At 39.5% G+C, this 14,772-nt stretch overlaps 1 protein-coding gene across 4 annotated transcripts in view; it reads left to right on the top strand.

The window, feature by feature from the left end:
• Positions 1 to 14,772, top strand: part of LOC123512695 — a 17,941-nt gene continuing 3,169 nt past the window's right edge. Inside the window, exons 1-17 of one of the 4 annotated variants that reach the window (XM_045269206.1) lie at positions 5 to 270; positions 771 to 953; positions 1,293 to 1,404; positions 2,385 to 2,486; positions 2,997 to 3,120; positions 3,324 to 3,449; positions 4,167 to 4,298; positions 4,410 to 4,556; positions 5,522 to 5,694; positions 6,477 to 6,605; positions 7,211 to 7,431; positions 8,460 to 8,571; positions 9,862 to 9,992; positions 10,678 to 10,784; positions 12,555 to 12,657; positions 13,117 to 13,250; positions 13,629 to 13,806. In XM_045269206.1, the coding sequence (XP_045125141.1) occupies positions 73 to 270; positions 771 to 953; positions 1,293 to 1,404; positions 2,385 to 2,486; positions 2,997 to 3,120; positions 3,324 to 3,449; positions 4,167 to 4,298; positions 4,410 to 4,556; positions 5,522 to 5,694; positions 6,477 to 6,605; positions 7,211 to 7,431; positions 8,460 to 8,571; positions 9,862 to 9,992; positions 10,678 to 10,784; positions 12,555 to 12,657; positions 13,117 to 13,250; positions 13,629 to 13,806 (2,412 nt within the window). In that variant the 5' untranslated portion in view covers positions 5 to 72. Of the gene's footprint in view, positions 271 to 770; positions 954 to 1,292; positions 1,405 to 2,384; positions 2,487 to 2,996; positions 3,121 to 3,323; positions 3,450 to 4,166; positions 4,299 to 4,409; positions 4,557 to 5,521; positions 5,695 to 6,476; positions 6,606 to 7,210; positions 7,432 to 8,459; positions 8,572 to 9,861; positions 9,993 to 10,677; positions 10,826 to 12,554; positions 12,658 to 13,116; positions 13,251 to 13,628; positions 13,807 to 14,772 lie in introns of those variants that run through there. The other 3 variants (XM_045269207.1, XR_006677167.1, XM_045269208.1) reach the window with 3 other exon arrangements.

The raw sequence follows: 14,772 nt of genomic DNA on the forward strand, positions 1-14,772 counted from the left end.
CACAGCGCGGCAGCGAGCGATAGTCGCTAGTCAGTAGTCACTAGTCACGTCACTCACGTCAGTAGTGTCGACATGGAGGAGGCGGGCTTGTCGAGTGAGCGGATCGCTTCACCACCCTGGAACAGCCTCCTTCCTGACGTGCTCTCCGTCCTGGTGTACCTGCAGGACGCTGACGGGGGTGTGCAGGCGGTGATGTGCTGCGAGGGCGGCACGGTGAGGCTGCCCAGGAGGACGATAGGCCATGACTATAACGCCGGCACGTCAGCCCAGGTGAGTGTGTTGTGTGTTATCTTGATTTTTATTCTTACTTTTTCTGTGTTTCGTTTTCTTTTTTCTCCTTTCTCTCACGGTATTCTTTACGGTGAATCTTACCAGCTGTATGTTGTGTATTCTTGTGCCGCGCCTCCCCAGGCCCAGCTGACTTGGGGTCCGGTGGGGGCGGGGTGTTTTGATAGGGAAAGCAACAAGTGAAATTTTGACTTACAGAAGAATATAGAGGAAAATCATGGGCTTGCTGAACAAATATGACTTAAATATTGTCTCCCAAACTTAACTTAAGGAGCCCTCGACCCACCTAACTCGGGGTCAGGCTTAAAAAGTTAGATATAAAACAGAACTGCTTTACAAATAGTGGCGAGTGTATAGATGGAGATGATAATGGAAACAGGCAGGCATGTTTCACACAGGGAGTCCCTCATGTAGGTCTGACGGCTTCCTGCACCAACCATTGTGCTCTTATATTATAATTGTTCCTGCATCTCACCTGCCAGTCAAGGGACACTCCACTCCCCCAGCTGGCCCAGAGCATTGCAGCGGCGGCGGCGGGCATTCCCCCACCACCACGCTGGACCCCTCAACTCCTCCAGCTGAGCAAGGTGTTTGATCCTGTCATGAAGCGACACTATCACCACTATGTGTTTGCCTTCCCTGTTGACGCTGCCACCTGGAGCAAGGTTAGGGCTTGCTGTGGCTGTCTCTTGCTGTTTGTCTTCTCTTAGTTTATTGTTGTTGTCTGAATATTCATTCCTTATTTGTTATCTTAAGTTGCATCCAGACATATGACACCTTTGACCTTTCTCTTAGGACTGGCACATTTTTTTCTCTTTTTGTTGACCAGTGTCTCTCATACATAAAAAGAAAGCAAAACACATTCTTCAGTTTTGGACAACTTTTTTTTTATCTTTCTTTTGAGACTAGCAACTCAGTGATCCTTCTTGTTTCCTTTTTATCCCCTATTGCTTCCCTTTGTGCAATGCTGCTTTCATATTTAAATAAATAATAATTTTATGCAGGTGGAGGATAATTCAGTGAGGCAGAAGGTGAGCCTGGAAAAGCTGAAGACAAGCCATGTGGAGAGGAGAGAGGTCGTGTGGCTGGTGGAGCGCATTGCTAGGCGGGTGGTGGGTGAGTGGGTTTCTCTCTTCCTTTGTTCTGTTTGCCTCACTCCTTCTTGCTGATAAATGTTGCCTCTATTATTATGTACATACAAACTTAGCTTAACCCAACCTCACTGATATTAACCTAACCTAACCTAACTGCTGCTGTCTACACACACTACCTTATCTTTTCCTTACTCCACTTTGCTGATAAGTATTGCCATGTCTTTACATACTAACCTAACTTGATCTAACTTATCTTATATCACTGAAATTAACCTAACCAAACTGGTGCAGTGTACACACACACACTTCCTTCAGTTTGCCTCTCTCACTGAAGTAATGTATGTCTCGTCTTTGTGTTAATGTCACAGAGTCCTCAGCCTTTAGAGTGACATGACAGGTTTGGCTATATAAACTTGCCCAAGGTATTAGAAATGGATTTGACTTGTAATGTATTATCCTGAGTGATGGAAGTACATATTTTGCCCAAGATATTTGCAGGAATAAAAGAAGACTGACACCTCATGACTATGTAGAATTTTCCATCCTAGCTATGTATTATAAATCTAAATCCAAATATACGGATTTTAAACATCTATCCACCTCTACAGTTAACAAGTGCACCCTAATATTAACTTATTACATTGAATTTCCCTTCCTAAGTATCTATATAAATTTTTCTAAGGGATTACAAACATATATATATTTTAAACATCTATCCACCTCCACAGCTAACAAGTGCATCATAACATTAACTTTTTTACACTGATATTTTACCAGTAGACTCTTAAATTTAAGCAGATACATACTTTATTAGACAGTTTGGTATTTCAGCAGTAGACTCTCTAACTATAATCTGATACAGACATTAATACAGCTGGATATTTTACCAGTAAACTCTAAAGATATGTTGATATGTACATTATTACACATTTTCATATTTTAGCAGTAGAATCAGAGCATGAGTTGGTGTCCACAGTTTCCCTGACAGTGCTTTCTTTGCAGGTGCCCACATGAAAGAGGTGAGTGCAAGTCAGCTGTGGCAGGAGATGGACCAAGCACAGAGTGAGGAGGAGCTGCTGAGGTCTTCGGGTTTCAAGGAACAAGGTGACCACTTCACCATCTGTTCTGCTACTTTGACTTAACATGCTTTGAGATTGAGATAGAAAGTGGTATCAAGGCTTGGACTGTGTATTTGTCTAATGTCCATTTTAACTACACACATATAGTTATACACTGTTCAAACACTATATACCACCCAATAGTTATTACCATTCATTCGTCTTCACCACAAACATGCAGCTCAATTCTGGGGTGTTTACAAGATGCAACTATTCATGATTAAGCTACACACTCCTTACCTGCTTCTGTATTTCCATCTTCCTATGATCTGAACTCATTTAAGAGTAAGGTTTCAAGACATCCCTTGCTTTTTGCTAATTCTCAGACCTGCATAGGAACTGGCAATTAAGTGGGCCTTTTTGACTAACTCTTTCTGTTGCCCTTAGCCAGTTTTCCCCTCTTACATTAAAAAAAAAAAAAAAAAAAAGAGTACACTGACAAACCACCATTCATAATTCCACATTGATAACCATTCTTTCCTTTCACTTCCTACAGATCTGGAGCTTATTTCTGGGGCATTTGTGAGGTGCAGTTACCCCTACACCACTGTCTGCCTGGGGGACGTCAAGCAGCTCCTGGGAGACCTCGGCTGGCAAAACAGGGAGGAGGACATCTTTAGGTGAGGAATGCACACTACTGATCTGATGGCTTCCCTGCTGCTTCCTTCTTGTGTTTCTTGTTAGTTCATGGAGACAAAATGTACTTAATTTTCTCTGTTGATTTTTTGACTTGCTTTATTTTCTCTTTGTTGATTCACTGACATTAGATTTTCCCTTTTTATTGTCTTGATGTCAGCTGTCACTCTCACACTCCTCCACACAGGGCACTGGACAGACAGAGAACTGGTGAGCTCTCTCATGTGGATTTTGTGCATGGGTTAGTGGCAATGGACCCAATGACACCACACGGCAAGCGTCCCGGTGAAATCAGGTCTTGGTACATCTTCAGGTGAGGTGCTGGTCCATCTTCAGAAACACTATACACTCTCTCTCTCTCTCTCTCTCTCTCTCTCTCTCTCTCTCTCTCTCTCTCTCTCTCTCTCTCTCTCTCTCTCTCTCTCTCTCTCATTAGAGCCATGAAACATCTTTAAAACTCTTATAGCTTCAATTTCAGCATTAATCTGTTACCAGAAACATTAAAAAAAATATCCTTTAAAACCTGTGTGTGTGTAGGTTAATCTGTCTCTAGAGCTATAAAAGCACATCTAAAATCCTGTATAGTTGCAATTAGAATGTTGATCTGTCACAAGAACCATAAAAATATTTTTAAAACTCATATAGCTTAAATGAGAATGTTAATCTGTTATTAGAGTCTTAAAATATATTTAAAAACTCATGTAGTTTCAACCAGAACTTTGTGACAAGGCCATAATCACCAATTAATGCAGTGTATTTCCTCAGGAATCATGTTTATACCTTTATTCCAAATAATTTTTTTTTTTTCTGACTGACATTATCCATTCTTTTTCAATTTTTGTGAATAATTGCACTAGATTAAAGACAAGGAAGATTCCTCAAGGCACCCATCATTGTGTGTACTAAGATCCTGACCCCAAAATAACTGCACTGCTTTTCTGACAGATATTATCCATTCTTCCATTTAATGTGTGAGTAAATGCACTAGATGGAATACAAGGAAGGTCCCTCAAGGCACCCAACATTGCAGGTACTATGACCAGGACAGCAACAGTGTGTTGGAGAAGGAGGACATCCACAACTTGGTGACAGACTTAGCAAAGCTGCAGGGACAGGACAGCTCTGCACTGGCCATCACTGAGAGGACCAAGGCAGCACTGGAGTGAGTCTGCATGTCTGTCTTTTTGTGTGTGTGTGGGTGGGAGAGAAAAAGACGGAAAGCTTTTGTTTAGTGTGTACGGTCCCTTTGAGCTTCCTCTCCTCCACCCTGCAGAGTATTTGCAGCCTCAGATGACAGCTGTGTGGTTCCCGAGGGCTTTCTGAGTGCTATTGGTACCCTACAGTTTCGAGGAACTTCACTACTCTTCAGAGCCTCCACCGCCATCATTCCCTACATGGTGTGCAAGTTTGGAGTGGTCAGGTGAGTGGCTGGATACAGTAAACACTTGATAATTCAGACTTGAGTTGTCCAGGCCAGCACAAGAATATTTATCTTTTATCATACCTCATTCCACGGCAACATTACCAGAACTCAGTGATTGAATACTAGTGCAGGATTCATCCATCATTTTAAGGTATACTAAATTATCCAGGCCAGCACAAGAATAGTTATCCTTTGTCATCCAATATTCCTCACCAGGAGAACTTTGAAACCACAACACTTCCAGAATGATGCACCTTCAATTCAAAAGACTTTGTACTTTCTCTCATCTCTATTCTCTACAAAAGTTAGCCAGTGTTCTTAATCATTCATCCCTTTCTCTTGTAAACTGGAATTCACTGCCTGCTTTTGCATTTCCACAAGAATTAACCAATGTTCTCAATTATTCATCCCCCTATTAAACTCAAACTGCCTGTCTACTTCTGTATTTCCTCCTTCCTCTCCCATATTTATTCTATCCACCTCTCTAGTGCAAAGGTTTACCAGTGTTCTTAGTAATTCATCCTTTTCTCTGGTAAACTCTGAAACTCCCTGCCTGCTTCTGTACATCCTCATTCCTCTGTCCACCTCCCAAGTCCAAGAGTTAACCAATGTTCTCAATCATTCATCCATTTTCTAGCAAACTCTGGAACTCCATGCCTGCTTCTTTATTTCCTCCTTCCTATAATTTGAACTCAAGAGAAAAGTTTCAAGACACACACTAATAGTTGATTTATGTGGATTCTCTGGGAACTGGGACTCAAGTAGACCATTTTTTTACACTTTTTGTTGCTTTTGACCAGTGGCACTCATAAAAAAAAGAAGTAATCTCTACAGTATTAAGTGCCACACATCACAAAAAGAAAAGAAAAAAAAAAATTTGATAGGGCTACACATCACCCAATATTCACCACTATTTTCCTTCAGCACCAGACCACCCATTCCTTACTGTCTGATCCTCACAGTCCCCGTCGCAAGAGCCCCCTGAAAGACTCTCCCAAGGGTCACGGTTCTACAAGGGGGTTGAAGAGGATCAAACGCGACTGTAGCACCTCCCCACCCACCCACCACACCGGCTCACCCAAGAACTGCATGGAGGAGAAGAGCTGTCAGATGGAGGTGGACACCAACTCCCAAGGTATTGCTATTTTCTCTCTCTCTCTCTCTCTCTCTCTCTCTCTCTCTCTCTCTCTCTCTCTCTCTCTCTCTCTCTCTCTCTCTCTCTCTCTCTCTCTCTCTCTCTCTCTCTCTCTCTCTCTCTCGTGTGTGTGTGTGTGTCTGTGTTTGTCTGTTGTGTTTGTGTCTATTTGTGTGTGTGTGTGTGTTGTGTCTGTTGTGTGTTCTTCTGTTATATATATTTTTTCTATTTATTGAAAGTTTGTTTATTTGTGTATGTGTCTTTTTTTATATATGTTTGTGTATGTGTCTTTTTTATGATGTGTTTGTTTGTGTGGGTTTATAAAAAAATCTAAAATCAAACAAGGTAAAGAAACATAAGTAAGGAACAGAAAGATTCCTATTCGGTTCATACTAAAGAATCAGGAGAGAAATAATGACCCTAAAACAAACAAGATAGAAAAATCATTATAAAGAAACCTAAGTGAGGCACAAAATAAGGCTAAACAGTACAGTTAATGATTTCTCTTCTCAAAAAGCTAAAAAAAAATATTCCTAACCTAACTATACCAAAGAATAAGGAACCAAATGATAAGAACCAAAGGAATAGAGAAGCATGAATGAGGAACAAGGCAAGAATAAGTTTCAATTAATCTTTCCTTTCCCTTTCTCTTCCTTTTTTTCTATTCTATATTTCCTTTACTATTTCAGTCCTTTCTCTCACTCCCTGCATTTCTTATTTTTATTTCTACTCATTTCCTATGTCACTTATTACTCTTGATATTTTTTTTTACTTCATTACAGCCTCCATTCCGCTGAGTGATGGAGCGTTCCAAAGCCCAGGCAACCGTCGGTACACCCTCGCTCAGCACACTGTGAAGGTGCGACGCTCTGGACAGATCATTGACACACAGCTGCTGCTCGACATGGAACGTGAGTCTGTGTTTCCTCTGCTGTGTTGAAGAGAGGTACTGAGAGGTGCAGGTCCTTCTCTTTGCTTCTCTTGTGTGTGCTGGAGTGAGGTGTGGAGAGTAGACATGGAGGGCAAGTCTTTCATTACTCTCTTCTCTCTATTTTAGTGTGTTGAAGGAATGAGATATTGAGAGGTGCATATATAGAGGCGAGACTTTCCTTCTTCTCTTCCTTCTCTTAATTCTCTCCTCTGGTATGTTGAGGTGAAGGAATAAGAAATTGTAGTCAAGGGAATGAATGACTGAAAGTAAGATGGCCAAGAGAGAGAGAGAGAGAGAATGAATGAAATAAGTCAGAAAAAAGTGGTGAAACTAGTATGTTGAGGTGAAGTAATAAGAAATGATGTTGAGGGAATGAATGACAAGGCAAGATGACCAAGAGAGAAGAAACAGTGAGATGAAATTAGAGGAAAGAGGTGAAACTAGAAGAATTAAACCAGAGAAAAACTCACTGCTTCTTTCATAATTACACCAAACAAAATGTCAAAGCTGTCTTCTGCTATTAAACCAGGAACAAAACTCAGTCTCTTTCATAACATACACTTAACACTCCACTAACACACACAGGTGCTGGAGAGGTATCAGACACAGGCTTTGACGTGGAGAAGACGAATGAGGCGTCCGTATTGACCACAGCGCTAGTGTCTGCAGAGAAGCCAGCCAGGCATTTTGATAGGTACCTCTCAGTTGACGCCTTCAATACCAGATCCCTTCCCAACGAGATGGTGGCTGCCCTGCGTTTCTTTGAGCACAACAAGAAGGATAAGCCGGCATTGCACTGGGGAGAGGTAAGAGTCACTTCTGTTCACTTCTTTCACTCTGGAATGTGTTTGTAGGTGCAAGTTGTGGTGTGTTTTTTTTTTTTTTGTTATGTTTGTTGTTTTTTCTTTTCATGATCTGAATTTTTTTTGTTGTGTTTGTTTGCTTTGGGCTTTTCTGTACATATTTATTAATTTATTTTTATTTGTTCATTTATTTGTGGTTAGAGTTATAGTAATGTTTATTTTGCTGTAGATTTTTGGCTTTTACTGTGTTTTGTTTTGTTTTGTTTCATGGTCAGAATTTCAGTGTGGGAAATTCTGTTAATCTGATATAAGAAATGCATGAAGGAAACTGTAAAAAGACTGAACTAAACAATTTTGACAGCATAGAAAAGTGTTAAGAATCAGGTAAATTGAAACACACACACACACACACACACACTGTGTAGTGTAGTGGTTAGCACGCTCAACTCACAATTCAAGTCCTCAGGCAATTACAAGCACTGGCCAAGGGCAAACACAGTGTTGGAAAAAAAAAATCCCGCTGGTTGCCAGGCTGTTAAAAGAAAAGTAGAAAGAGAAAAAACAGAAAAATCTAAAAGGAGGGTCCAGTTAACGTAAGAGGTGTCTTGACACTCCTCTTTTGAAAGAGTTTAAGTCATAGGCAGGTGGAAATACAGACACAGGTAGAGAGTTCCAGAGTTTACCAGTGTAGGGGCAAGCCTCTTAGTGTGTGGCCCCTGTTCACCTAGTAGTAAATAGGTATGGGATGTAACTCGAGGGGTTGTGGCCTCGCTTTCCCAGTGTGAGGAGTGTGGTCTCAGTCCTACCCGAAGATTGGTCTATGAGCTCTGAGCTCGCTCCGTAATGGGGAAGACTGGCTGGGTGACCAGCAGGCGACCGAGGTGAATTACACATCATTATCATATTATCATTACCATTGCATTAGGCTCTTCATGGACCTCCTTAGCATCCCGAAGTAGTGCCTGTGTTGTGTTGAAGCCTTGGTAATGTTGAGTGGTGTGTGGGGGTGCTGACTGGGTGGCTGCCCTCAGGTGGACTTGGTGAAACTTGGCCAGTACATCATCTCCCTGTGTGCTGCCATTCGCTGCATCTTTGAGGGTGAGCCACGCATGCTGGTGCTCTCCTCTCCCTGCTACATACTGGGTGAGGACCTTTTATCCAACCTACCCCCCAACTCTCTCTCTCTCTCTCTCTCTCTCTCTTTCTGATTAAATGCTTCTATTTTTCATCCTTTACTTGTCTTGAGGTTCCCAAATTATGTAAATGTATTTAAAGTTGGTGCCACAAATTTATTTACTTACAACTACTTATGCTATTATCTATTCTATTGCATTTTTTTCTCTCTCTCTCTCTCTCTCTCTCTCTCTCTCTCTCTCTCTCTCTCTCTCTCTCTCTCTCTCTCTCTCTCTCTCTCTCTCTCTCTCTCTCTTAGTCAGTGTCTTGCTGTAGTTCCTATATTGTTGTTGTTGTTGGTGGTGGTGGTGGTTGTATTATTGCATAGAAGTGCAAACAACTTTTTCATAAACTTAGACTGATCAAACATGTGCATAAAACTTGTAATTTCTGATACTTTTCACCTTTCTTGTGTGCTATCAATCTGAAGTTTTTTTTTTTTTTTTTTTTATCTATTTATAATTTTTTTAGTGCTTTCTGTTACCCATGGCAGGTGCTCATCTGACATAAAGAAAAATGGCTATCCTCTATCATACAAATATTAACTTCCCATCCATTAATTTTGACCCTTCTTTGGTTGCTGGCAATTTCACTAGGCCCTTTTATTTGTTTATTTTTTTAAGCTCTTTCTCTGCTCATACATACAAAACAATTAACCTCCTTTACACAAACACACATTCTCTCATCCACACATTATGATAACCTTTCTTTTGAAGCCAACAATCGTAATAAAGTCTTTTCCCAGCTGTTTTTGGCTTCTCTTAGATAATAAGCATATTACTCCATCCTGCAAACACAAACTTCCATTAATGAACAAATAAGTTGATGCCCCTAAAGTCACCACATGCAAACTGATACCACTTCAGTATAATATATGTAATAGAAAATTATGATAAAAATAAAATTATGATTATTAGCCCTGTAGTCTCATTTTGATAGTTTCTAGTCTTAACCCTTTGCCTACTATTTGGTACACCTTTCCTTTACAACCTGTCACTCTGAGACACCTTTATTTGTTCCACAGACACCTCCAGATTTAAAACTTTATAAAAATTACCAAATATATATTTTTTACAAGCCCCTTCTTTCTTGTAGTTTGTAGATGTATTGCTGTTAGTGCTGTTAATTGTTTCATATTGCACTGAAAGGGTTAAGCCTTCCCTCCCCCCCTTTGTATAATCTCAGTATGTGTACTTTACTGCAGTTTTGATAAACCGTTTATTATTATTATTGTGAACTAATACAAGCGTCCCCCAACAGGAGATCTTCACGGGAACTACCGAGACCTGATCTGCTTTGAGAAGGCACTGTGGAGGATTGGGCCGCACCTCACACCCTCCAACTTCCTGTTCCTTGGTGACTATGTGGACCGTGGGGAGTATGGCATAGAGGTGCGTCCAGGCAGGTGTTGTGATGTAGTGAAGTGTGGTTGATGTTGAGTTGTCTGGTCTTTGGTGTTTAGGTGTGTCTAGATGGGTAGTGCTGCTCTATCCTTCTTTCTCTGGCATGGCAGTGAAGTCTTTAGGTTTGTGTTTTGAGTTCCAGGTGTTGTGAAGCATGGTAGTTGATGTTGAGTTGTCTGGTCTGTGGTGTTGAGGTGTGTCTAGATGGGTGGTGTTGCTCCATCTTTTATTCTCTGATGTGTTAGTCAAGTCAAGTATGGAGACTGATAAGTTTAGGTTTGTGATTTGGGTTCCTATTTTTGGCATGAGAGAGAGAGAGAGAGACTTAAGTATTTTTTTCTTGTCATTGTAAAATAAAAAAGAAAAAGAAAGAAAAGAAATAAGAAATAAAACCATAATATATCACAAAATTATTCAAAAACAAAACTAAAACCTCATAAAAAGGTAACAACACCAACAACAATTACAATATTCTCACACTGTATTTTGCAACTATTTATCCATGTCATCTCCACTGTAGCCCCTCTGATGTGTCTGTCCCCTTAGAAAGCCTTAGCAGTGAGAGATTCTAAAGAGATCAGAGGATGTAAGACTGAAGGGAAGCACTAAACCCATAAACAAGTGTCAGGGTATAAAATTTCCATCTATGAATTGACCTGGTTTTTGCTTCCAGGTGGTGGCATACCTCTTTGCCCAGAAGCTCCAGGCCCCCACTAAGTTCTTCATGCTGCGAGGAAACCATGAAGTGCGTGACATACAGAAACAATTCACCTTCTACAAGTATGTGTTGGAGATCACTTCACTAAGACTCGGTTTGAAATGTGTGTGATGTCTGGATTTGTTGTCCCTGGTAGTGTGTTTGCTATAGTGAGTTGTCTGGTGTGGTGAATCAAGACTAGATATACTGTACTTATGTATTTCTTGATAGTGTTCAGTGTTGTTATTTCCAGTGTAGAGTTGTAAGAGTTGTGTTTTATGGTGTTTGTTGTCCTTCCTGGTGTTGTGTGTGTATGTCTGTCTTTAATGTTGCAGTGTTCTTGTACAAATGCCTTTGATAGCTTTAGGTGCCTCTGTGTGTGTGTGTGTGTGTGTGTGATTTAGTTTTGTCAGCATGTTTTTGTTTTATTATTATTTTTTTTTATTTAAAAAAAAAGCAAAAGATTGGCAAAAAAAAAAAAAATAATAATAATTTACTGAGAATACCAATGTTTTGTGTGTGTGTGTGTGTGTGTGTGTGTGTGTTCTGTATTGTAGCCTTGGTATCTTAACAAGCATACATGCTTGCTATCTTCATGAGATGCTTTGCTCTTATCCTCAACTAACTGTGGGAAATTCACTCCTCTCCTAATGGCTCCCTGTCCTTCCTTTCCATTCCTTAGTTTATCATTCTTTTTCACTTAAGTTTACAAATGTTATTCTAATTGCTTTAATATTTGCTCTAAAGGTGGAATTCCAGCAACATATTTTTTTTTATTTATTATTATTATTATTTTTTATTTTTTATTTTTTCTTCATTTTCTTTCCATTCCTTGATTTATTCTTCTGCATTCAGCAATATTGCGTATTTTTTCCTTTTACATTTTTTTTGCTTTTTCTTTCAATTCATACCTGGCATTGTTATTCTTCTGCACTTGGATTAGAGATGGTATTTTTGCCCTTGTTTTTACATCTGCTTTTCTAAAAGTATTCCACTAACATTTCTGATTTTTTTCAGCTATTTGTACATTTACTGCTTTTTCTTTCAATTCCTTGCATTATTATTCCTCTGCACTCAAGTTTCTCTGTGCTATTTTAAGGACAGCATTGGATTTTGTCCACACTTGTATATTTGCTCCTCTAAAGGTATGGCATTACATTTTTTTTTCATCTCATACATTTCCAGCTTTTCCTTTCTGTTCTTTGCATTGTTATTCTACTCTACTCATGTTTACAAGTGTTATTCTGCATTGATATTTATCTATACTTGTATGTGTGTCTCTAAACACTTCTTAAACATTTAATTGATGTTTCTGCACATAATATATATAATCTTTGCTTAAAGTCTCCTTAGCAGGACAGATTGCACCAAGCTGTATTCCTTGCATGTGTTAGGAGTAAGGGACAGATTGAGAGGACTGTGGGATCTCCTATGTACTTTTTCATAGCAGTGTTGAAAGAAAGCACGATTTTTCTTATCAGATCCAGTATTAACCTTTTGACTGCTTGAGCTTCTTTTCACATCGGTATTATTGTCTGGTGTAAGTGTGGGAAAGAAGATATCATTGTATATATAGTAAAGCTTAAATAACAATAAAAAAAAAATTGTTTAAGGCTGCTGAAAATAAAACTACTACATGTACTGTTAGCAGTCAAAGAGTTAAGGATTTGTAATTGAGAGAACAAGAAAGAGTGAGAAAGAAAACAAATCATTGCCTAGACAACTAGACCAAGCTTTAAGAAACACTCCCTCTTTTTCTTCTCGTAAAAATCTGTGCCTGGTGCGTGATGGGTGTGTGAGCGAGCCATGGGTCTGTGTGGTGTTGATGTTTGATTGACTGATTTGTGTTGCAGCGAGTGTCTCGATAAGTTTGGGGAAAGCTTGGGGCACAATGTTTGGGAAGCAGTAAATAATGCCTTTGACCACATGCCCCTTGCAGCTGTGATTGATGACCAGGTGAGGCCGGCAACTTGTATACATGTTGAAATGGTGCAGTAATGAAGTTATCTTACATCCTGGCTTGTTGAAATGGAGTAGTATAGAATCATACATATTGACTTGCTAAAATGATGCAGAAGTAAAATTGTACATCTTGCTAATTTGATTTCATGTCTTGTTTAAGTGACAGTACTAAAATTATCATACATCTTTGCTAATTTGAATTGTTTACTTCACTGAAATGTTAGTTCTTAAAATAATCATACATATTGGCTAATTTGACTTGCCTTTTGTTGTTGAAATGGTACAATTCTAAAACAAACATACATCTTTGCTAACTTTGTCTGCCACATTCAGTATTTTCACCAGCACATTTTGTTGAAATGGTACTTATATGAAAAAATAATCCTGGGGTAACTTATCTGTCAGTATCACCACCAGTACCCATCAGTTACCAGTGTCTCGTGGCGCCCTCAGGTGTTCTGCATACATGGCGGCATTCCCAACATTCCTGGCAACCTGAGTGAGATGGAGAAGATTCCCTGTCCACTGAGTAACCCCGAGGTGGAAAGTGATGTGGCGTGGCAGGTCATGTGGAACGATCCCATTGCGTGAGTCAGTCTGTCTAGTTCTCCTCTTATTGTTTTTTCTATGTTGTTTTTGTATGCAAGTTTTATTGAGTGAGTCCTTTCTGAAATGTTGTCCTTATGTAGTACTATTTCTTCTATGTTCTTGTTTCATCCGCACTATTTTTCTGTCCAACTAAATTATGCCTCGAATGTCATTTACAGTTATCCAGGTTTTTTTTGTTAGTCTTGTGTAGCTATTGTTTCATCCACACCTTATATTCCTGTCAGGCTAAAATCAGGCTGAATTATCCATCAGTCATTTGTAAGTATCAAGAAATGTATTAGCTTGAACACCAAGTTACCATGCAATGCAAATCTATTTAGACTCCGGCCACAAATTAACTTTTGTTCCCCCAACAGGCCGGGTGACATTACTGAGAGTGTCATTGAGGAATTGTCACAGAATAATGGGTTTGCCTACAACACCAAGAGGAACACGGCCTGCGTCTTCAACAAGAAGGCATTTAACAACTTTCTGCACAAGAATGGCATCACTCATGTAGTCAGAGCTCATGAGGTCAAGCAGTCTGGCTTTGAGGTAAGTGACACATCCAAATGTACTGGGGCATGCTCTGTCTTATGACCTTCTGTATATATTGGTTAGATGTTAAAATGCGTGGTACAGTGGAACCATACGTGCTTTGGTGTCCAAGGGGATCTCCAAGTGCACGTGTATGAATCTTGCCCATGGTCTGAGTGTAGGTTGGGTTTCCTCACTCGGAGCAAGTTTCCTAGTGGGTGGGCTTTCAGATAGGAGGTACCCCAAAAAGTATCCCCTTTTGCCCATAAATTCCTGTGAAAAGTCCATATGGTTGAAAAAAGTGTGTGTGTGTGTGTATGTATATATAAACTCGACCCTCGAAACAACATACAAATGCGTGCACGACCCTGTCCGTAGATTGCAAAAGTACGTAAAAAACTGTATAAAATGTACGTAAAATACTGTGTAATCATTAAGAAATCATTCAAGCAGTATTACAAAGCATTAAGTACAACAAATAATCTGAAATAGATGACATGAGCACGGACTGAAGATAAAACATGGCGGCCAACAGCTGATGACGTGACCGACCCGCCACCTACCGGACAATAATTTGCCAGGAACGGACAATCGCACGCATTTTAATATTTGTCTGTAGATTAAACCAGACTCCAGAATTTGTCCGTAGTTTCCAAAATCCGTTGATGGGAGGTCCGTTGTTTCGAGGGTCAAGTGTGTATATATATATATATATATATATATATATATATATATATATATATATATATATATATATATATATATGCAACCCCTCTTAACGAATGGGTTACGTTCCTAAAAAAAACGTTCGTTGCCTGAATTTTCATTGTGAATCAATTATAACAAGTTTGACTCGACTTGAACTTCCATTGAGAGTAAACAAAGCGAGAGTGCATCATAGTAGAGTGAAAGGTTTAATGAAAGTAAAAATTATGAAGTTAAACATTTAAGCAGTTTAATTTAAGACTAAGTCATTATAATGTA

Source organism: Portunus trituberculatus, chromosome 34, assembly GCF_017591435.1.
Source record: "Portunus trituberculatus isolate SZX2019 chromosome 34, ASM1759143v1, whole genome shotgun sequence".
Classification (NCBI taxonomy): Eukaryota; Metazoa; Arthropoda; class Malacostraca; order Decapoda; family Portunidae; genus Portunus; species Portunus trituberculatus.